The following is a 23141-nucleotide window of genomic DNA, read 5'->3' on the forward strand; positions in this document are numbered from 1 at the left end:
CCTGTCTCGTCATGACAGCCTCGTGACAGGCGGGCACAGTGCTTATTCCAGTGGTTCTCAAAGTGGGGTCTAGAGACCCCCAGGTGTCCTTGAGGGGGTCCCCAGCTAAATCAGTTAATATATAATAGCATCAGAAGCTCACAATGCGTCGAGTTGCGACGCATTGTAAGCTTATACATCTGTTATTTTAAAAGATTATGCAAATCTTGTATGGGGGTCCCCCTGGCACAAAATATTTTCAGATGGGGTGCATGGCAAAAAATATTTTACTTTGGTCGGGTGGTCCTTGACATGAAAAGGTTTGGCTTATTCAACAGTCTGATGATAGTCAGGTTGGAAACAGTGTGAAACCGTGTTTATGTGACTTTATTTCATTGTAATCTGCCACCATTCTTAATGGTTTTTCTCCCCTTACAGTCCAAACGGTGACAGATTGAGAAGCTGCGTGGAAATGGTGTCATTGTTTGGGGGCCATATTGATTTGTCAATGTTCCATTTCAAATCAGGAAAGTTTGGCGATGCACTGAAGGTACAGAGATGTTTGGTCACTTTAACCCTGATTTATGCTTTGCTCTACAAACGCTTCACTTGACGATTCAAATAATAAATGAGGCTTTAAAGCAGGGGCATTCAACGTTAGAGATTAGAGATTAAACATTTTCATAGATTATCATATTTGTTATCTTGTGTTTTTGTCCCTGCTTTGTTTCGTTAGAGGAAGCGAGAGGTTCAACGTCGGTCCTCCTCAAAGAAGGACTATGTTATGTGAGTCAACTTTTATTTCTTTTTATAGCATATTCTCCCATTTCCCAACAGAACTCTAGGGTTCATTTGATTCATAATTAACTCCACTGTTCCCTGGATCAACATATTTTCAGATGGGGGTCGGCGGCCAATTGCATATAATCTTGGGGGTCCTTGACATGAAAATGTTTGAGAACGACTGACATAGAAACATAGGGTTTTTCAGAAAACTGTCAGGATTTAGAAGGCATTTGTAGAATCGTCCTCAGGTATAAATGGGTGAATGAAGTAATGTGTTAATGTGCATGAACTCCTGCTGATTCATTTGCACCTTAACGTAAAATGCGACTAGCTTATTTGTGTTGTGTTCTTGCCATATTTTTCCTTTCTCTGCAGCGTCTGCTTCAAGTGTGCTCAGGTGTTTGCAGGGACACGGTATGACAAACTACGGAAGAAGCCGTACTGTCCCAGCTGTCGGGGTAGGTCAAAAAGTGGACAATGATTCCAAATAACTCTGCATTCTCAATTACAGTACAAACACATGCAGAATGATTTGTTTGTTTTGAACATAATTCAAAATTGTATACAAGATCTGATCTTTACTTTAAAAATTCAATCCTTTTGTCTATCATGTTGCAATATTATGTAACATTGCCTTTCCTACCTTCTGAGACATTCCTTTGTGACGCAGGGCAATTTGACCTTTAACTACTATTCCCCGCTGACATACATTAATCAATCACATTGGACAAACCAGATGTATTGCTTAAAGTGAGTCAATATTAAGTATTGGTTGTCCCAAGACAACTTGCACTTTGCATTTGAGTGCCCATGTATTCAAAATTATATTTTAAGTGCAACGTTATATCTACTTATTATTCAATGTACTGTATACACATTGAATGAACGGATCGCATGAGTACTTAATTGGTGAATACATTTGACAAACATTTGTGTTGTGGACTGTACAGTGTGAGTATGACTACATTTGACAAACATTTGTGTTGTGGACTGTACATTGTGAGTATGACATGGGAATGGCTAGACACAAGGTCCTCATGCTAACATCTTTCTTTTGTAATGATCACAACAGCCTTGAAAACGAAGGAGCGCTCGCTGATGCATTCCAGAAAGGTAATGGTTCTCATTAGGTTTTATGCATGATGTTAAAAAATTACGCATGAGATCTCCAAATGGGCACTGTCATAAGGAAACATTATATGATGCGTTGGATTTTATTTGGATGCGTTGGATTTTATTTTGTCATTGGACACAAGTGTACAACGAAATTAATCTGTTGGCATCAATCCAATGCAATACAAAGAAATGGACATATTGCAGTACTATATGTCCATTTCTTTGTATTGCATTGGATTGATGCCAACAGATTAATTTCGTTGTACACTTGTGTCCAATGACAAAATAAAATCCATCCATCCATGTAAATATTTATGTAAATATCATCCACTCGATTTTCAGATCAAAGTACCGTCAAAGAATTCCACCAGGAAGAAAGGCCGTCCCCAGCATGAGCAGCAGACAAAACCAGAGGTATAATCCTCTCTACGTTGGGAATCATATGTGCCATTTGACAGGATATATTGGTGATTTGACACTTGGTGAAGCTCGGGCCATTGCAATAATAGGGGGAGGGTCATATCCCATAGGGGGAGGGTCATATCTGAATGAATGAATGACAAAAAACTAAATCTACTGTAGCTTGACAGGCATACACAGGTTGGGTTATTGTGCTTAAAACAAATAATGACATCAGTAATACTTTCATCATGCAACGTGTTGTGAGCAGCTGGTGGTTCAACTATTTTATTGGGAGACACATAAAATTGGGCTAACACCCCCCAACCTTTTGGGGTTGGGGGTGTATAACATTTTAAGCAAAGACAAGTATTAACAAGAGCTTGTGACTAAACAATAACTACATTTTATGTATTGAACACAGGTTATTTCCATTTCCTGAAAAGTATTGGTTTTTGAACATACAACATACTTGTTGAAGCCCTCGTAAGTTGTCATAACTGGATAGCTGGGACTATATACACAATTTATTTACTCATTACACATATTTACTTTTATTTATATATTTGTACGTCACCCATTTTCAACCCTGATTAAATAAGATGGCCCTATTTCTATCTACTCTAATCACTGTGCGATGTGGAGCCTGTGGACAGTTAAGATTCGACACTTCGGTAGTGCTGTCGCCTCACAGCTAGAAGGTCCTGGGTTCGATTCCCGCTGGGGGCGCTGGGACGCCTGATGGAGGGGAAAGGAACTGGTTGGAATAACGTGTTCCTTCCACGCGCTACGTCCGACAGAGGAAACTCTCCCCTGTCAGGTGAAAAGAAGCAGCTTGGACTCCTCATGCATAGAAGAAGCATGAGGTCAGTCCGCTGCCCCCCCCCAGGTTGGCAGAGGAAGTGTAGCGCCCAGGATTACATTAGATAATTGACACTGGGTGAAAAAATTGGTTACAAAATCGTGGGATAAGAATTTTAAATGAAAAAGAAACCGTCCTACAAAGAGCTCATCGATGGGGATACCAAACTATTGGAAACTACTCAACTTCTCATCCTGAAAAGTTAGCATGTTGACATAAAAGCCATATTCTTGCATTATTCATTGTTTTAATTTTTGAGCTCTTGTTTCAAAGGACTAAACCGGCTTATGTCATTGGTGGTCAGATTTCTGAACTGTCCACAGCCCCGCCCACCTTTGAGACACGGAGCAAGTAGACAACACATGGTATCATCTTATATAATTAGTGAAGGACCGGTTAACGATAACCGGGAATAAGGGAATAATGCGCCCCTCCCACTCCTCCCTCTCTCTCTCTCTCTCTCTCTCTGCTATAGTGGCTTCCGTGGGAGCATTGTGTGACTTGTCATAACACAGTGAATTGTGGGCAGTGTGTAAACTGCAAGCCTGGACTTCTGGACTGGCCTCTTGCCCATGATCGCATTTGCAAGAAACGTAAATGCATGTGTCCCATTCGCAAGGTAGACAGAAAGAGATCATTAGTCGTTTGTTGGTTACACCAACCAAACCCAAACTCTGGTGTAACCCATATGGTACATATATTCAACACAGGAACACATACCTGATGCACACCTGATGCTCCACTCACATCGGGCCCAAACCTCAGTACACTGGCAGCCTTTTATACTCAGCTGAACTGATTGAATATGGACTGTACCATTCTACAGGGGTGTTTGAACATTCAATACATACGTAAATAAATAACCTTAAGCCATACAAATATTAGAAGTCTCTGATCATGACCCCCCTTTGCTATCCTGACATGGTCCAGCCCCTTCTTTACTGAATCAGCTGTGTGGCCAGCTCCGCTAACCAGGAAACAATGCATTCAACAATAAATGCATGGCTGTGCAAAATACGATGTGCAAGTTACTGCCAATATACTGTGCAAAATAAGTAACAGAGAACCACTGTGTTACATTGAAATCGGTGACCTATGAATACGGTTTTGACGGAACAGCTGTACCTAGTCTATTTGAAATAGTCTCGCACACGGCCTTGCAAACTGTGGGCCCTGGAGCGTAATCTCCACTAAGTTCCATTGTTCATCCGGGCCTGACAGCACTAGACCCCACACACAGCGTAGTGACGTTCCCCGTCCCCAAAGTGCCTCTGCTGCCCGGGTCTGGTCCGTCTGAATACTCCAATGTCACTGCCACCCTTCTGGCAGCGCACCCGACCCCACTGCTTCCTGACGCAGGTGGTGGGCCCACCCCACGTGGTGGAGAAGATGTGCCCACGTAACTTCTTCGGGCTGTGCCCGGCCGGGCTCCGTGGTAAAGCCCGGCGACCTGCAGGCGCTCGTTGATGGGCCCTACCTCTGGGCCTGGCTCCAGAGGAGTGCCCCCCCGGGCTTCCTCCGGGCCAGGTCGCACATTTTCCATTTTCCATTGCTTGCGGCTACATGGCTATTTCATATGTGACTTTTGTTTTACTCTTTGCAAAGTCTGATCTGTCAATGTATGTAATTTATCTTGGGAGAAAATGTCTCTGATGTCCTTTTTCCGTTTCAGCATAAGAAGCCACGTAAGTATCGAATCTGTGGCTCTTGCCAGTCATGCCTGCTCCAGACAGACTGTGGCTCTTGTGATTTCTGTAAAGACAAGTTGAAGTTTGGAGGCAGTAATAGGATGAAGCAGAAGTGTCGCCTGCGTCAATGCCACAGACGGGCAAGGGTAGGTGATCCCCATGCAAATACAGTCGTTTTCAAAGCAGTCTGCATCATTTCTTATAGTGCTCGTTTTCTCCGCCATTCAAGCCCATTCAATGAATTTAGATCTCACCAGACGCATGAAGACTGAGATCTCCGATCATCTTGCTACTCGAGACTCACATAGATATTCATGTTTGACAGACAGGCTTGTTGCCCCGAATTCAGTGGGGCCAGGCTGGGGACCAGGCTGGGGGCCAGGCTGGGGACCAGGCTGGGGACCAGGCTGGGGGCCAGGCTGGGAGCCAGTGGGGCCAGGCTGGGGACCAGGCTGGGGACCAGGCTGGGGGCCAGGCTGGGGACCAGGCTGGGGACCAGGCTGGGAGCCAGGCTGGGGACCAGGCTGGGGGCCAGGCTGGGAGCCAGTGGGGCCAGGCTGGGGGCCAGGCTGGGGACCAGGCTGGGGGCCAGGCTGGGAGCCAGGCTGGGGACCAGGCTGGGGACCAGGCTGGGAGCCAGTGGGGCCAGGCTGGGGGCCAGGCTGGGGGCCAGGCTGGGGACCAGGCTGGGGGCCAGGCTGGGGGCCAGGCTGGGGACCAGGCTGGGGACCAGGCTGGGGGCCAGGCTGGGGACCAGGCTGGGGGCCAGGCTGGGGACCAGGCTGGGAGCCAGTGGGGCCAGGCTGGGGGCCAGGCTGGGGACCAGGCTGGGAGCCAGTGGGGCCAGGCTGCTCACCGGACGCAAGAGGTTGGTGTCACACCCTTTGATCATGAAGTGAACGATGAACGAGGCAGTTTGTTTGTAGATACTGGAGGCTTTATTTTATGCCCATATGGCCCAAAGCCTACGTCAAACTGACGAAACACACAAAGAATATATCATGATTAACATGAGTATCAAATCATACATATAACGAAATAAATCATAGCGTAACAAACAAATGTTCAAAACAAACGTTATTTACCTCACTGGCTGCCCATAGCTCAAAGGGCATGCGGAAAGGAACCATACAACATGAACATCATAACAACCAGGACTGCAAAGAAACATAATAAACAAAACGATCAATAAACCTTATAATGTTTTGCAATGAGGAACTTAAATGTTGACAAATAACTGAAAGACATGACACCAAAATAACAAAACGAACCTTTCATTGCGACACGCTCCACACGCTAACAAGTGTCTGACAGGCGCAAGCGCCATGATTGTTCTGTGAGGCTGTGAGTCTACGCTGTGAGCCTACGCCCTATATGTTGACGTAACGGAAATGGGCGTCATATACGTGAACTTGAACTCTTGAAGCCTGGTCATTATAACGATAGTGTACATAGTAAATAGATAATATAATGCATAGTAAATAGATAATATAGAAAATATGGCCAAAGTTGGAGACGGAGGAAACACAGACAGAGATGCAGAAACGCATTCTGGAGAACTAGAGTTTTCCAATTGTAAGGACAACAAGAACACTCGCCCCAAAACACGCTCGCCCTGGGTCAAATCCTCGGAACGGTCGCCACCAGATATTCCTCAACGTATCCTCAGTAAAACTGCCTAAATCTAACCTTATTCCTCAACGTAACCTCAGTAAAACTGCCTAAACATAACCTTATTCCTAATCTTAAACTCAGTCAAACTATCAACTCATTTCAATGAGAATGCGTGCGGAGTTGCGGACAAACTTTTTTTCGTGCCAAGAGTGGATTCAAATTAAGAAACATTCATGTCAATCTTCAACCTCGGTATAACAATTACAAGAATACAAGGACCGCTGTGGGGCGAGCGGTCCCCGAAAGAAATGGGGGCGAGTGTGTTTTGGGGCAAGCCTTCCGGTTACCATTGTAAGTGCCTGCTATAGTTTTTTTTCATCAGTCTAGAGAGGAACAAAACTAACGTCTATTTCTGTGCAAATGTTGTCACTTTTGAATAGGGCCAGGCTGATCACAGATTAAACACAGACAGAGTTGCAGAAAATCATTCTGGACAACTGGAGGAAAAGAGTTTTCCCATTGTAAGTATGCTGCTACTGTATATAGTACAAATGGTACGTTATTCATTTGGAGAGTTTTCAACTCAGTTCTCGAAATAAACTAGGGTTGCTGCTGTGGTGTTCGGTGTTACATGGTGTGCAGGCATTCACTGATTTTGACAAATCAAAATCAAATCAAATCAAACTTTATTTCTAGAGCAAATTTACAAAGACCAGAAGGTCAACCAAAGTGCTGTACACGATCATGAGGCAAACAGGCGCTCAAAAGTGCCGGGACATTTTATTACTAATATCTTTTATAGACCCTTCTGACCCCTTTGTGTCATAATTTACTGCTTTGTTGCTGTGATTTGAAGTGGGTGCACTAAACAAATGTGTATTGTATTCTATGTACAATGACAATACACCTTATCTTATTAAAATGTTTTTATTAAATATTTGATTAATTTCATAGATAAAATGTATTTAATTCATTTTGCTGTGGCACCCACATTCTACTAAGCGTGTTATCAATACTTTTACACGGCTTGGTTGAATGCTATTTTCACTATTTTAAAATGTTTTAAAAATAGTAGAAAGAAAAAAAAAGCCAAACATGTTTAGGCATAAGGGCAGCAGGTCCATGCCGAGTAGGACACCTGCTGGTGGTGCCAGTACTGCATATGAACTGTGGTATGCGCATCCAGATTCCAGTGTTACCGGCATATAGGTTAGAGTTTATCTGTTGTTGGTCAAATCTAACCCTCCACATCGTGTCAACCTTGGGATTAAACAAAGATAATGTGAATTTGCTAATTTGTGTTGCTTTTCTCATTTTTGAATTGGGCCAGGCTGCTCACCTTGGTGAGGTTGGAGACAGAATGAACACAGACAGAGTTGCAGAAAACCTTTGTTTAAAACAAGAGGAAAATAGTTTCATGGTAATTGCGATTCATGGTACATTATTCAGTTGGAGTTTTTGCATCAGTTGTCATGTTTGATAAACAAAGCTAATGTGAGTTTATGTGCTAATTTTCCTCACTTTTGAATAGGGCCAGGCTGATCACGGCATGCAAGAGGGTCCCATTAAGGTAAGTGCTGGTAAACAAAGCTAATGGGGGAAAAGTGCTAATGGTTCTCAAAGTTTCCCCATGTCTGTTCTGGTCTCAGAAAGCCATCTTTGTCATGGAATGGAACCTCTTATCTTAACTCAATAAGACATGAGGCCGAGCCATCTAAATCAATAGTTGTCGCACTTTCATGATCTTTCAGAAATGGCAGATTTGTGAGCTATTGTGTGCCATTTTTTTATTGGGTTTTATGCTAATCTTTTAACTTTATTGTGATACCATTACAAATTCATAATTTTAACTTGTAATTCATATACATTTTCCATTTGTTCCTTATTTGTTGCTATGCGTATATTTTGTACATGTCATTGCTGAAAATGATGCTAAACTTTTCTCGCTTTTGAATCATTACAGAGGACCTTCAGTGTGGCCGAGGAGGACGGAGTCAGATTGACCACAGACAGAGCTACACAATGTCATTCTGTAAAACTAGAGGAAAGTAGTTTTCCTATTGTAAGTGCCTTGTTATATCGTTGGCTGTTGGGCAGGAAGCTCCTATCTCCATATTTTAACTTTTTCTTATTTTCGTAAATTAACGCACTGCTTGATCATAGTACAGCGGCACACACAAGCATCAAAAGTAGCAGATCTACACGTCGTGTTTTGAGCTTGGCGATCTGCTACTTTTGTTTTTATTTTAATCCTGCAAAGTAACAGCTGGACAAATGAGATTTCCACTCACTACAGAGACGATATGGTACATTATTCAGATGGAGAGTTTTCACATCAGTTCCCTTGATGAACAAAGCTAACATGAATTTCTGTGTTCATTTTCTCCCTTTTGAATAGGGCCAGGCTGATCACGGGATGCAAGAGGGTCCCATTGTAAGTGCCCTCCTTTACATGGTTCATTATACAGTTGGAAGGTTTTCACATCGGTTCTCTGGATAAACAAAAATAATGTGCATTTATCTTCTTCTCTCGCTTTTGAATCCGTCGCAGATCAGCGAGATCCGCAGCTTGGCCGAGAGCTGTGCCGGGATCGGGCCGGACGCGGTGGACGAGCACCTGCTGGCGCTCCTGCGGACGTTGCACGCTGCCACGTTACCCCAGCTCTGGACCGCCATCTTGGTGCTGAAGGGTCCTCAACTGCAGATCGTCCAGTGCGCCAGACAGTCCAGCATGGCTGACACCGTGGTGCTGATAGACCCAGGCTTTTGCTACCAGGTGACCGTCCAGAAGCAGCCGCTGCCACTCAAACACCCTCTGTACGGCGACCACCCATCACACCTGGACTCTGTGACTGCGGTGGTGAGCCTCCTACTCGGCTTGGAGAAGTACAGCGTGTGCCAGCAGGCTCTGGCCGTTTCAGAGAACCCATTCCACAATAGGCTGGTTATGTTGCAACGGGCGTCAGCAGCATGCAACTTGCTGGTTACGAGGAAGGCGGAGAGCTGTGTTAACTGCAAAGCATTATGGGGCTAATCGGATCGTTATAGTCCATATTCTAAGTACCTCCAGGAAAAAACAATCTACAAACTTGCATCATGGCGTGTTGTGAGCTTGTAAATCAGCTATATTCGGCAAAAATGTTGGGGGAACCTGGGGGATTACTGTGGTCAATAAAGTACAGTAGCTTCCCGGGATGGTTCAGCAATTTCCCAGGCGTGCCCCGGGGCACCAGTAAATGTGTTTCATCGTTCTTGTTTGCATTATTTGTATATAAATGAGTTTGGGATTGTTGTGGGACTTTATGTATTTTTTGGTAAGTGCAATGTCTGTTCTGATTTCCCATTGATGTTGTAGTGTGTTGTGTTAAGTTAAGTTTGTGTACATTATAAATTAATTCCTAGAACAGCTGTTGTCATTGCTCTTCTTTCACGTGACCCAGACCTCAGATCCTTACATTGGTGCATGGTGTGGAACTCAACTGGGAAGACCAAGTTGGAAGAATCCCCTTCCAGGATGGATATAAGAAGGGCACGTTGGTCACGGACTCATGATGCTTCGAGCACCATCGGAAAATAGAGCGACAAACAATGCACTGGAAGGAAGTGTAGAATAGAACACTCATCGCCGGGTAGCAATACTAGGTTATCAAATCATCTTAAAAACTCTTCCAACAAACCCTGGAAGGGTTGTCGTAAGCTTTCTATTATGTCACAAAACACAACAGAGTGGGCCCATCTGATCTCATTCTCAAGCCTTACCACTATGTCTTTAGTATTTCTGCCTTTCCAAAAGCCACACTGATAGCTTGCAATCTTTCTCTGACTGTCCTCAACATCTAACCTGATTGATTGATTGAAATATTTATTAACAGTTTGTAGAATTTACAGTACATTTTAAGCACAAACTCAATACAAAGACTGTTAACTGTGAGTGGATGACCCAATTAAGCATTACACTTGTTTACAACAGGGTCCACATTGTTCAATTAATCAAAAAACCTAAATTAGGTTGGTAGATGTTAATGATATATACAGTAGGCTTAAACGGGATCCCACACTTAGACATTTGTACGGATTTTGATAGTGCTTCTCTCCCTAAATGTTTGAACATTAATTAGGCTATATAACTCACCTGATCTTGCCCTGGAGATGTGGGGCTCTATTTCCGTCCATGCTAAACCCCTTTTCCCTAAACTACTTTGCCTTTTTTTTAAATATATTATTATTTTGAAAAACATTGGCTATTTTAACTATTCAAAAATGTTTTTTTTTATAGTAAAAAAGGCAATTTTTGTTTTTTCTACCTGAATTGTTTGTAGCCTAGGCCTATTATATTTCTAGAAAAAAAAGCAGTTGACAAACTGGTTCACACATACCTTACACCTATGGTTCACATACTCAAAGTGTGTTGCAACAATTTATATGATTATTCTCTCGCGTTAGCCTGGAGGCAATATTGCAACAGACCAACAACAGACAGGTATATTTGGGCTCGCGAGACTTAAGTCTTTAAGTAGCAGATGCAACAAATCTAAATACCGTATTTTAGGGAAGTAGGAACTACAAGGAAGTAATGCCAACAGACAGTACACGTTTACTGACCACTGTAACACGAGCTGTTCAGCTTCCATTTGCTGCTCCTAGTTTAGACTTTTAATACGCATTCATTCGGATTCATTATCTTACTTTTTCATCATGGCTTTACAAACACTGATCAGGTCTGTGGTCAAGGAGCGTCTCTGCGCGGCCGCCGAGGAGATCTGCGGGGCCGTGGAGACGCTGCTGACAGAGCACCGGGACGGCGAGGCGGCACGTTGCAAAGCAGAGATTGAGCGCCAGCGCGCTTTACTGGATTTACTTTTAAAGTTAAAACCACCTCGCATCAAACTACACCGAGCAGGTAGGTACAAACTCAAACTATACACTATAGGCTACACCAGTCGTTCTCAATGGTTAGGGTTATTTGTTTTCAGGTTCAACAGGACCCCGGTCAGGCCGGCCTCGTCATAATAAGTTAACCATAATGGTCATAACTCAGAGTCATAAACCTTGTACTGTACAGTCTGTAGGCTGAACTTGGGTTGCACTGCACTGCCATCTATTGGCCACAGGTGGCCATACAGACAGTAGCCTGCTTTCTGGAGCACACACACACACACACACACACACACACACACACACACACACACACACACACACACACACACACACACACACACACACACACACACACACACACACACACACACACACACACACACACACACACACACACACACACACACACACACACACACACACACACACACACACACCTGGGAGCTGACCACTACAACAACCACAGTTTGTACTTGTTTGGCCACTGAGCAGCTCCACTGGAATGGTCTGGGGTTCAGTGCCTTGCTTAAGGGCACTACATTGGTGATGCATCAGGTTGTGAGACTCTAGATGAGCTGTTAGACTGTTTCACAATGTTGTACAACAGAATATAATATGGGGCATAAGTTTCAGACGAATCAATTGAGTTGTTTATAAAATAAAATCTTTTAGTCTATTCTCTGAAACTTTGAAAAGTAATCTATAAAATAATCGCTATTACAGCCCTAGATATAAAAAATCACACGTCATACATCACATTCCGTGCTCAGCCAATCAAATCATCTCAATTTGGTACACATAAACACACATTCTCAGCCAATCAAAAATAATAATCTCAAATTTGGTACACACAAATCTTAGCTGGGCATAGCCCTAAAAAAAATCAAACACTTGACAAAGTAAATCAGTGACATTGCTTCCTCTCTCTCCTCTCTTCTAGATCTCACACTCATACCTGGTTATGAAGAGATTTCCGCTGAGCAGCAGGAGAGGAACACCAGTCTGGTCCAGCAGGAAGAACCGGAACCTCCAGAGCTTAGCGATGAACAGCAGGAGAGAGACCCCAGTCTGGTCCAGGAAGAAGTACTCCAATTGTTTACTTAAGCAAAAGTATCAATAAATACTGCAATATAGAAATACTCTGTTACAAGTAAAAGTCCGGAATTCAAAATGTATACTTGAGTGAAAGTACAAAAGTATTGGAAAGTTATCAAAATCTTTTGAAAATAGCCGATCTAAAGCTCACAATGCGTATGGCCGAAATGCACAGTATATTGGACTGAAGTAAGTGGTCAATGTATGTTTTGTATTAATAATCACAATATACAAAGTAACTAAAGTTTTCACATAAATGTAGTGGATTCAAAAATACAACATTTGGATTCGAGATGTAGTGGAGTAGAAGTAAAAGTATTGGAAATTGTAAATACTTTGAGGTACATGCGTAAGCTAAAAGCGTAACAGTGGAATATCTATATAATGAAACTATAGGTAGGTAAAGTAAAGTAAAGTACAAATACCTCAAAACTGTACTTGTGTACAGTGCTACTTTACGTAGATGTACTTTTAACTTACCAGTAGTTACTTTCCACCTCTGCCAGGATGAGCCGGAGCCTCCCGATCTAGGAGAGGAGCAGCAGGAGAGGAACCCCAGTCTGGTAGAACCGGAGCCTCCAGAGCTTAACGAAGAACAGCAGCAGGCATGGATTCTCAGTCGCTACGACTGATTTCAGTCATTTGGATTCCACAGAAGCCCAGCGTGTCTTCTGTGAAAGCATGCTGCGCCCCGAAAACAGCCGATCTTCAAGCTCACAACACGTCGCAGCGTGACGTGTTGTGAGCTTGCAGATTGGCTATTTCCGATCATTAGTCATTTTAAGATGAAAGAGAATTTGAAGTGATCAAACCAGCAATAGAATACAAGTTTAGAAGCATCTTCCAGAAACATGAATGGTTCTCAGAAATGTTATGAAAGCAACCTTAATTAATGCCTCAAATCTGTGATTTAAAACATCATTACATTTTTTTCCAGTATTGAGATTTTATTTCTTTGCTTCATTCCATGAGCAGGAGAGGAACCCCAGTCTGGACCACGAAGAGCTAGAGCCACCCCAGCTTTTAGAGGAGCAGCAGGTGCTTCTTCAAACACCAGAGGAGGAGGAAGAGGAGGAGGAGGAGGAGGAGGAGGAGGAGGAGGAGGAGGAGGATGAGGAAGAAGAGGAGGAGGAGGAGAAGGAGGAGGAGGAAGAAGAGGAGGATGAGGAAGAAGAGGAGGAGGAGGAGAAGGAGGAGGAGGACGACGATGATGATGGGTTCACACCCACATTGACATTAATAGATCCCGCAACGCTCTATATGGAGAAGTGGGCCGATCACCTTTCAGGTAACAAACACACACTGTATTAGTAGGAAACTAACCTAAAAATCGCAATCGTGTGAAGTGAAGAACGCTCTTGTCATCATTATACATCATCCTACAACATCACGATCAGCTGAGCACATTCCGTGCTCAAACGGACACACATACACACAAAGCTGTGCATAGGTGGCCCTCAAAAACATCGGTGAATAAGCATGGGAGGATCAAGGATGCACAGTATGATACGTATCCCAATATATCACAGAACACATAAATTGAACACAGCACAGATTTCCCACTGTGGAATTATTGGTATACGATAGTCTCCAAAAAATGACGAGGAAGAATATATCGGGGTCTGAATTTCAGTGCACGATTGCAGAGCTTCCCTTCCCACACACATTACAGTGATGTCAATAATATAGCCAGTCAACGTGAACGCAAGAGTATTTATTGGTTGGTTTCACTGGGACAGAAGATAGTCTTTCCTCATGTACTCCCTCTTTCCAAAGTCATTAGACTGTATGCCTCTCTCTCTCTCTCTCTCTCTCTCTTTACGAGTCCCTTCTACTGGGCCTCCATGTGACACACAGTGGGCTGGTACATCGGCTGTGTTCACTCTTTTAAAAGGCTAGTACGACAACGTAAAATACAGATGAGGAAAACTTTAAGAAAAACATATATCGATATATCTTCGCTGATATACAAGCTCACAACGTGTCACTTTGTGTCGCTTGTACATCTGCTATTTTTTATTCTTCACATTTTTGAAAGTGTTATTCAACACAAATCTTCTCTTCTGGGGGTCCCTGGCACAAAACGTTTTCAGATGGGGGTCCACGGCCAAATATATATATCAATTTTGGGGTCAAAACATGTGGCAAAAAAACCCACAAAGCATTTGTAGAATCAGCCTCAGGTCTTAATGACTTAATTGTGCAGAATTTTGGTCACATATTAAAACTCCTTCAATGCCACATGACGCTCTTGGACGCCTTTCCCGTCACGCGGGAAATCACAGGAAATCACCCAGATTTCGAAAATTCCTCTAATCTGGTGTTCAGGTGATGATATGCACATTACATGCACAATAGAATTACAATTTCTTTCTTTTATTTATAATGGGCTTCGGTGGCAACAAGGGACAAAACTGGTATCTACCTGTGGCACTGGATGAGTTTTAAAGGCATAGCTTTTATTCATATTTTTTTATACCCAAGGTGGTATGAATTTCAATGTTTGACTCCCATCTGGGACACAAGACACATTTCATAATGTTCTTGTTTTACTCTCTCCAATGTGGTCAAGGTGAATCCATAGACGGCGAACAGCACCAACAGATCCTCCAAATGTTTGAAGAGGACAGCAGTGACGACGATTTTCCAGGATTCACATCCTCAGGTATGGAGGAGGATAGATAGTAGTATTATTAGAAATGGAACGGAAAGTAAATAAATAAATAAAGATTAATAATAATCAGGTATATTTTAGTTGATATTTATTATAACCACTTAACTTGACCTGATTTGGCTCTAACTTGGACCTCTTTTTTACCTCTCTTCACCAAACTTTCCACAACTGAGGAAAGCCCCGTATTTGTTCCAAATTGGGCTGTGTGATCCGGTTTAAGGTCTAGAAAAAAGGGAAAAAATAATCTTATCCCCCTAATGTGAATAAATTAATTTAAGGCCTATTCATACTCCAGTTTTAGGTGATAAGGTGGTTAGTAAAAAGTCGCTCACCACCGCACCGTGACGTCATGTTGTAGTTTTCGGTGGTGGACCTTATCACCTAAACCTGTAGAGTATGAATAGGCCTTTAGTTTCACTAGTCACGCCACAAGTTAGAATAAAAGATGGACATACCAAACGATTATTATACCAAAATAAACAAAACGATTATAACAAAATAAACTAGGGGAATCATTTTGGAGGTGCACGGCACTGGAGGTTCCGGTCGTGTGTTCCGGCCGCCTGATAACATAAAGTTATTATTTCCCCTCCGAGCCGGATCAGAAACCTGAAAATGGTATTGATCCCAGGCTACATTTCTACAGGTACATCATATTTTGAATATATAATGTAATAAGAAAGCCAGACTGGTAATATTCAACATGGATAATATAATTAACTCTTGTTCCCCCAACTCTACCCTAACTTTACTGTAATAGAATGTTTAACATTATCCAAATTTATCCAAGCATTTTAAAACGTGTTCACACTTGCAAGCATTGTTACGAAGGAACGTAGTGCCTCTCTGACATCACAACCAGGACGTCAGGGTGACATCACCCCCGACATCCCAACACACATAAATATGAGTGCCTACGCAAGTTACCAACGGATTAAGCTAACAGCAATACGGACCAGATAGCAACAGCAGACCTCGGATATACTATCGCACTATATCAGGATCTGCCGGCTCCACGCTTGCGCTCAAAGAGAGAGATTTCTGTTACTCTCTCTTCGGCACTATCCCCGACTAGAGACCAGGTCTCGGTCATAAGCATAATATAAATGTTTGAGCCACTAGGTGGTGGTAAAAACCCTGTTAAATGGGACATCAGCCGTCCAAGCTCGACTAAGAAGTCACAGCAGGCGCCTGTCGTGTCAAGTTGTATCCTCACAAATCCATTTCTAGTTGCAGCTAGTCAGCCTTCACCAGTGTTTGACAAGCACTGATTTATGCTAGTCTCGGCGAGGCAATAGCATTTATAAAGGACATTGTTGCTGTGCTTTATGGAAGCGAAACAAACTTTTTCTTTGCCAATGGGTTCCCAGATTGTCAAAGTTGTGACTGGCAGTGTTCTTTGAACATACTGCACATTGTTCACCATCCATCCAACCTTTAAGTTTTCTATTAAAATTGGTTGATTTACAGAATTGGCTTATTCAAATGTATAATGGAATATGTAAATCGTATCGTAGACCAGGTAGCTAGCTACATTATTGTATTGTCTTATAAGTGAGATATGCACACACCCATAAGCTTGTGTTGTTGATGGAAGTAGCATGGTTTCAGGGTTACATTGATATTCATCACCTGCATGCTTATTGTGGCATGAGACCGGTTTTTGAGTTGTTTTTGAGCATGTCGGCATGTATACTATGTACGTTTCCCTTAATACATCCATGGCTGATGGCACACTACAGCAGACATTACACACACACACACACAAAGCTATGCATTGGTCTATTAATGGAGGTGTGGCACATTCCTCGTACTTCATAAAACAATAGATGTTTTGACCTCATGTAAAGTCAAGCTCATAAATCATAAAGGAATTACACACACACACACACACACACACACACACACACACACACACACACACACACACACACACACACACACACACACACACACTCAATGCTCTACTGGGCAATTACAGACCAGGAAAAATATTCTACTCCGCCCGTCATTATTGATTCTCAACCTCTGTTGATTGATTTAGCGCCCCTCCCTCCTATGTCCAGCTTTGAGGGTTTGTGTAAACGCAAACATTGAAGACAAAATAGTGTAAACACAAATATTTGATTGATTGAAACATTTTGATTAGCCAGAATGAGATGAAGTATGATGATAAGAGCGCCCCTCACTTCACACAGGTGTTTTGTTTTGTTTTAGTTTTTTTCTTTATGTCTCTGTAGTATTAAATTATGATGATTATGTTAGGCTACATTGTGAGTGATAATATAGTACAATGGCTTTGAATTAAAACCAATACAAATTACAGATGCAGAGCCAACAGCAGAAAGTGCCCCCCTCAAAACACAAAACGAAGGACACACTGAACATTTAAATGGTTTACTCTCATTTCCTCTTTTTCCTAGACTTCCTGCAGATTCCTGTGCGTAACGAGGAGGCTTCCCTTGAACAGCAGAAGAGGAACCCCGGCCTGGAGGAACGAGAGCCTCCACAGATTAAAGACAAACAGAAGGAGCCGCTTCGAAACCCAGCGCTGGCTGCATGCGGCTCAACGATTAGAGTAGTATTGAAACGTTTACACTCTAACGAACACAGAGAGCTCCTAGCCAGCACCTCAACTGAACACATGGATACACAGGTTGATATACAGGCCGAGGACTGTGAAGCATCACAACCAACTAGTGACGTACGGCTCCGTTCGTCGACATGTTTTGAATCCAATACAGAAGACGGTCAAAAATCAAACGAGACACGTGCGGAAGGACAGACATTGCCTTCGAGCAATACGCTCCCCCAGGACCCGACGTCTTCACCCGTGAGGTGTCACTCAGGGAAGGAAAAAACGTTCATTTGTGAAGAATGTGGTGCCAGCTTTAGTCAAAGTATACGCCTCAAGTCTCACATGATTATCCATACAGGGGAAAAACCCTTTACCTGTACAGTTTGTGGCTTTGCCTTTAGTCGAAAACCTTCTCTGAGGGCACACATGAGAACTCACACAGCTGACAAACCCTTTAGTTGTGCAGAATGTGGCGCCAGGTTTCGTCAAAAGCAATGCCTTAGGCATCACATGTCGATCCATACAGGGGAAAAGCCCTACACGTGTACAATTTGTGGCAAAGGCTGGGCTTACATAGGCGATATGAAGACACACATGAGGACGCACACAGGTGAGAAACCCTTTACTTGTTCGGTTTGTGGTAAAGCATACAGACGGCAGGATGAGATGAAAGTACACTTAAGGACCCACACAGGAGAGAAACCCTTTAGTTGTACTCTTTGTGACAAACGATTTATTCAACAAATAAGTCTTGACAGACACATAAGGACCCATACGGGTCTGAAACCCTATATTTGCACAATTTGCTACAGGCAATTCAGTCAAAATGTGCATATGAGGACACACATGAGGACCCATACTCATGAGAAACCCTATACTTGTGAAATTTGTGGCCAAAACTTTTGTCAGACTTCACATCTGAAAAGACACATGAAGTGTCATATAGGTATGAGAAACATTCATTGCACAGTGTGTGACAGAGGCTATTTTTCGATGAGTGAACTGAGAGTTCACATGAGAGTTCACACGGGAGAGACACCCTTTAGTTGTAAAGTTTGTGGCAAAAAATTCAAGCGACAGGCGCATGTGGCTCTACACATGAGGACCCATACAGGCGAGAAACCCTTTACGTGTACCGTTTGTGAGAAACCGTTTAGGCAAATTCAACATCTTGAAGCACACATGAGAACCCACACAGGTGTGAAACGCTTTAGTTGCACCGTTTGTGACAAACGCTTTGGTCAGAGGTGTGAGGTGAAAAGCCATATGAAGACTCACAAAGAAACACAATAGTTTAGTATCCCATTCATTTATGCCAGGTGTGTCCAGTGCAACACGGTTGCCTCGGGAAAGCAACGGGAAGTGTTCATAAAATAGAATAAATATATTCAATTACTATATTGTCTATTTCTCACTATTTTCAAAAACATTCTTGAGAGATTTATTTTTAGCTGTAAATGACATTGTGTGTATGTTTGTATGGCTGCCATGTTGGAAATAATATCATCAGAATCAGAGAGAGATGGGGGCAGAAAGGGAGAGAAAAAGAGATTTCTTATTTTGGTATAGCAAAATCTGTGGTTCTGTATTATATGTACTAGTACTACAGTATTTTATCACTTATATTCATCCTTTTTTCTTTGCCTACTTATTGCAAGTTATTTTCTTTTCTTTTTCATTTTTAATCCATGGGGTTATCATCAGTAGCTATAATTCTAATTTATCACACGTGCATGAATCTCTTTAACTCCTTCAGCGCCACCTGATGGTCACCAGTTTAGGCTCTGAGTGCCAATTCTCCCATTATAAAGAAAGACGTCCTCCAAAAAAAATAATATATAAAATATAATATATATATATATATATATATATATTTTTTTTTAATTACGTCTTGTCGGCCGTGGCACCCATTGCAAAGACGTCCATAAAACGGGATTACGGTCCTGGCACTTAACTTTTTGTCTTGTAAGGTATGTTGAGGGGATTGTTTTAAATGATGATGTGGAGATGGTTTATTTTGCTCTTATATTTTTCAAATGTTGCTTTTGTGTATAGTGTATTATATTATATTTCTATATTGTATTTCTGTGGAAATACCAATAATAAGAAAATAAATCATAAGATAAAAAAAAGCTTGCTTATTTTATTGCCGATATAATACATTTTCAAATACCTCTCAGCGACAGCATAGAATGTCATGTCCTGGCTATCCATCTGCTAAAAGGAGAGCAGAACAGCACAGCTCCAGCACAAGGAAGCACATGACAGATGTTTTTATGTGAATCGGCTCAACTAGAAGCCGTTATTTGAAAAGTGCATGTAAGAGTTTTTGGGCTACAGACTTCCATTTAATGGCATTTCTATCTCTGGGATGTATTGTAAAATCTAAGTTAATTTAAGTTAATTTAACTCTGAGAGTGTACAAATGTACATTTGTACACTCTCTGAGTTACAGACCCATAAGGGTCCATTTGGTTCCTAAATTTATCATTTAGCTGCATGGGGACCCCCTGGAACTCTCTCAAGGACCCCTAGGGAACCACTGATCTAGAAGCCATTTCATTCATTTTAACCACATGAACCCAGCTGGGACAAACATTTGCTGTGGCGAAGATGTTGAATGTAGACTAGAGCAAGAACAGGAGGGGACCTAGTTTAGATGAATACTCAACAACTCACCCCGGTGCTTGCCCGTTTCTCCTCCCGGAATTCTCACAGGTGAGGGGGATAACTTTGTAATATGCTGCTATTGGCTGTTTGTATTCTTTTTGAAAAAAAAAAAAAAGATACTCCTGTGGAAAGGCTATATTATTTTACTTATATTGACCCTATAAACAATTTAGTATTATTATATGTAAGGTTTTGCCCACTCAAATGGTACCTCGTCAGATAATCTCCACGTAGCCTACAACAACTTCTGTGAACAGACTTCACTGTAGTAGCTTTTCATAAATTATATTTGTACTTAGGCTGTCTGCTGTCATGAAAGTTTATAGTTGGAGAAATTCAAAGTCCAGCCGTCTGCTGTCCAGCCTCTCCCACCCCTCACTGGGGAACATTCTGGGAGGAAAACAGAAACGGGGTGAGTTGTCTTGATACCGTTTAGATGCCTGGGGGACTCCCGTCAAACTAAATATATAGGACTTAAGTGTTCAACTAGCCCAGTTTCTTCTTCTCCTAGTTAGACGCACAGGATGTCAGGAAGTACTATGTCTGTAAAATCCACTTACGTTAGCTTCCTACGTTTCTGACTGTGGTTAATGTTGCAATAACGGAACATGACAATCTAGATCACCCTGTTGGTCTAATAACGGAACATGACAATGTGACTGTGGTTAATGTTGCAATAACGGAACATGACAATCTAGATCACCATGTTTGACCAAAAGAGGTCACAAGGCAACAAACACCCAGACACACACACTTGCCCACTAACTCACACAGTTGATTCATGATTAATTAAGATTAATTGTTGTCAGGTTTTTACCTTATTACAATTTAGGCATTTAGCAGAAAATTTGAAATTGGTATTCAATCTGAGAACCTAACATCCTTCTAACAGTAGAATATCTGTACAATGAAACTGAGTTTACACTATGAAGTGCTATGTTTACATTAAATCTAAATGACATAACTTTAGCCTTTGCATACGTCTGTAAGGTCGTTGAGACTAGTGCTACGGGCTAAGATGGAGTCTGAAGAGGTGAGTTTTCAGACTACGGTGGAAGATTGGGAGTGAGTCATTTTCAGTATCACTTTCTTTAGCAAAGAGTAGAAATGGACTTTTTTTTATAGTAAACACACAATGTAAAAAAAATGACTTTCCGTTTACTATTATGTAAATTTGATCATGTCTGAAATCTAACATTTTTACTCCACGTTTTGATGTCTCACTGCAGAGTAAACCATGACCTCTCTGTCTCTTTGTCTCCTGGTCGTGTTGTGGTTGAAGCTCAGAGCTGCGTACTGCAACCCGTCAGCTGATTCCTCCTGCCATTAAGATATGAGAAGTCTATCATTTGTCACTTCAGTCACACATTCTGAAGAGAAGAGCAGATGATGTTTGGTTCGATAGAAGTATTAGGCCTACCTGACAAACACGATGATGGTACGCGGTGTGTGCCGAAGAACTCGACGGGGGTTGCAGACCTTTAGGAAAGTCAGATTTCCTTGAGATTATCTTACAATCATCACCATAGTCTTTATCATCATCATCATCATCTTTATCTCGATTATTCATTATTTATGGTCATCATCATCATATCATCCTTCTCTTTGTTACTATAGCAAAACTCTGTCACTAGAGATAGTGGGTCTACCACTACCACTAGTGAGAGTTTTGCTGTTATTCATGTTATTAAAGCTACAATATGTAAATAAAGCCTAGCCGTAGGTAGCCCCAATTTGCAACGATTTCTGAACTACAATAAAGATGGCAACTCATCTGGTGTCTGATATGGTGTGCCATCTGCTTCAAGTAACATTACTGACAATGGCAACACATTCGTGTCCTAACCAGCAACACCAGGGATGAGATCTAAGGAGACGACCACCACTGCAGATGTGCTTATTATTGTTGTTATATTTTATGAACCATACGTATTGGTTAAAATAATGTTTTGTAATTATTCAATACAATAAGTCCCAGATTGTAGCTTTAAGAACTTTCTCTCAATGCTTTTGATAAATATTGGTATACCTCCACATTGACAGCGTCTTCTCCTGGTCATCTTACAGAGGATGCAAACCAGGACAATGATCAGGATAAAACACACGACCAGGGAGGCGCCGACACAAGTTAAGATGACCAGTGGCACGCCAAGATGTCCATTCTGGTTCTCTGGTAAAGGTACAGACAACAATTAGTAGATATTAACATGATAATTAACTATCTCTATTCAATAGAGAATCTATATTATTGAAATTATATTCAATAATGCAATACAAATCAAAGGTGTGTTAAACCTTTTTTTTTTTTTTTTTTTTTTTTTTTTTTTTTGCGGCTTACGCCTTTTATTGATTTTTGAAGGGACAGACAGTAGGCTGACAGGAAACGGGAGAGAGATGGGGGGATGACATGCAGTAAAGGCCGTGTCGGGTCCGGGAGTCGAACCCGCGGCACACTGCGACTGGATTACCAGTCCGGTGCCCAGACCGTTACGCTACGGCCTGGGCATGTTAAACCTTTTAAGTAAGCATTTTGCCAGTGTGGAAAATAACTAAATACATTTACTTAAGTACTGTACAATTTTGAGGTATTTGTACTTTACTTGAGTATTTCCAATTTCCAATACTTTTTCCACTACAATTATTTTAATGCTTTAGTTACTAGTTACTTTTTAGATTTTGATTCTTATTACAAAAAAAGCATAATCCACACGACCATTTGCAAATAGCCGATTGTGAGCTTGTAGATCGGCTATTTTCAAAAGATTTAGTTACTTTTTTTACATTTGAAAACTTGAAATTGGA

At 41.9% G+C, this 23141-nt stretch overlaps 1 protein-coding gene and 2 long non-coding RNA genes across 3 annotated transcripts; 2 read left to right on the forward strand and 1 right to left on the reverse strand.

Moving 5' to 3' along the window:
* Positions 1 to 11006: 11006 nt before the first annotated feature.
* LOC310859241 (uncharacterized protein) lies at positions 11007 to 13049 on the forward strand (the record flags this gene model as incomplete). Its single annotated transcript, XM_083765643.1, has 3 exons — positions 11007 to 11344; positions 12263 to 12405; positions 12924 to 13049. Exons 1-3 carry the CDS (start codon positions 11140 to 11142, stop codon positions 13047 to 13049), a joined length of 474 nt encoding a protein of 157 aa, XP_083621769.1. The 5' UTR covers positions 11007 to 11139.
* Positions 13050 to 13592: 543 nt separating this feature from the next.
* LOC310858174 lies at positions 13593 to 19416 on the forward strand. Its single transcript, XR_014569201.1, has 3 exons — positions 13593 to 13705; positions 14990 to 15082; positions 17515 to 19416. It is a non-coding gene; the product is annotated as an uncharacterized lncRNA (long non-coding RNA).
* Positions 19417 to 21555: 2139 nt separating this feature from the next.
* On the reverse strand, positions 21556 to 22477 carry LOC310858894. The gene is made up of 3 exons (XR_014569245.1): positions 22369 to 22477; positions 21760 to 21818; positions 21556 to 21659 (listed from the first exon to the last, which is right to left on the reverse strand). It is a non-coding gene; the product is annotated as an uncharacterized lncRNA (long non-coding RNA).
* Positions 22478 to 23141: the final 664 nt, after the last annotated feature.

The sequence above is a fragment of the Protomyctophum parallelum genome (genome assembly GCF_964188405.1).
Source record: "Protomyctophum parallelum genome assembly, chromosome: 5".
Taxonomy (NCBI): Eukaryota; Metazoa; Chordata; class Actinopteri; order Myctophiformes; family Myctophidae; genus Protomyctophum; species Protomyctophum parallelum.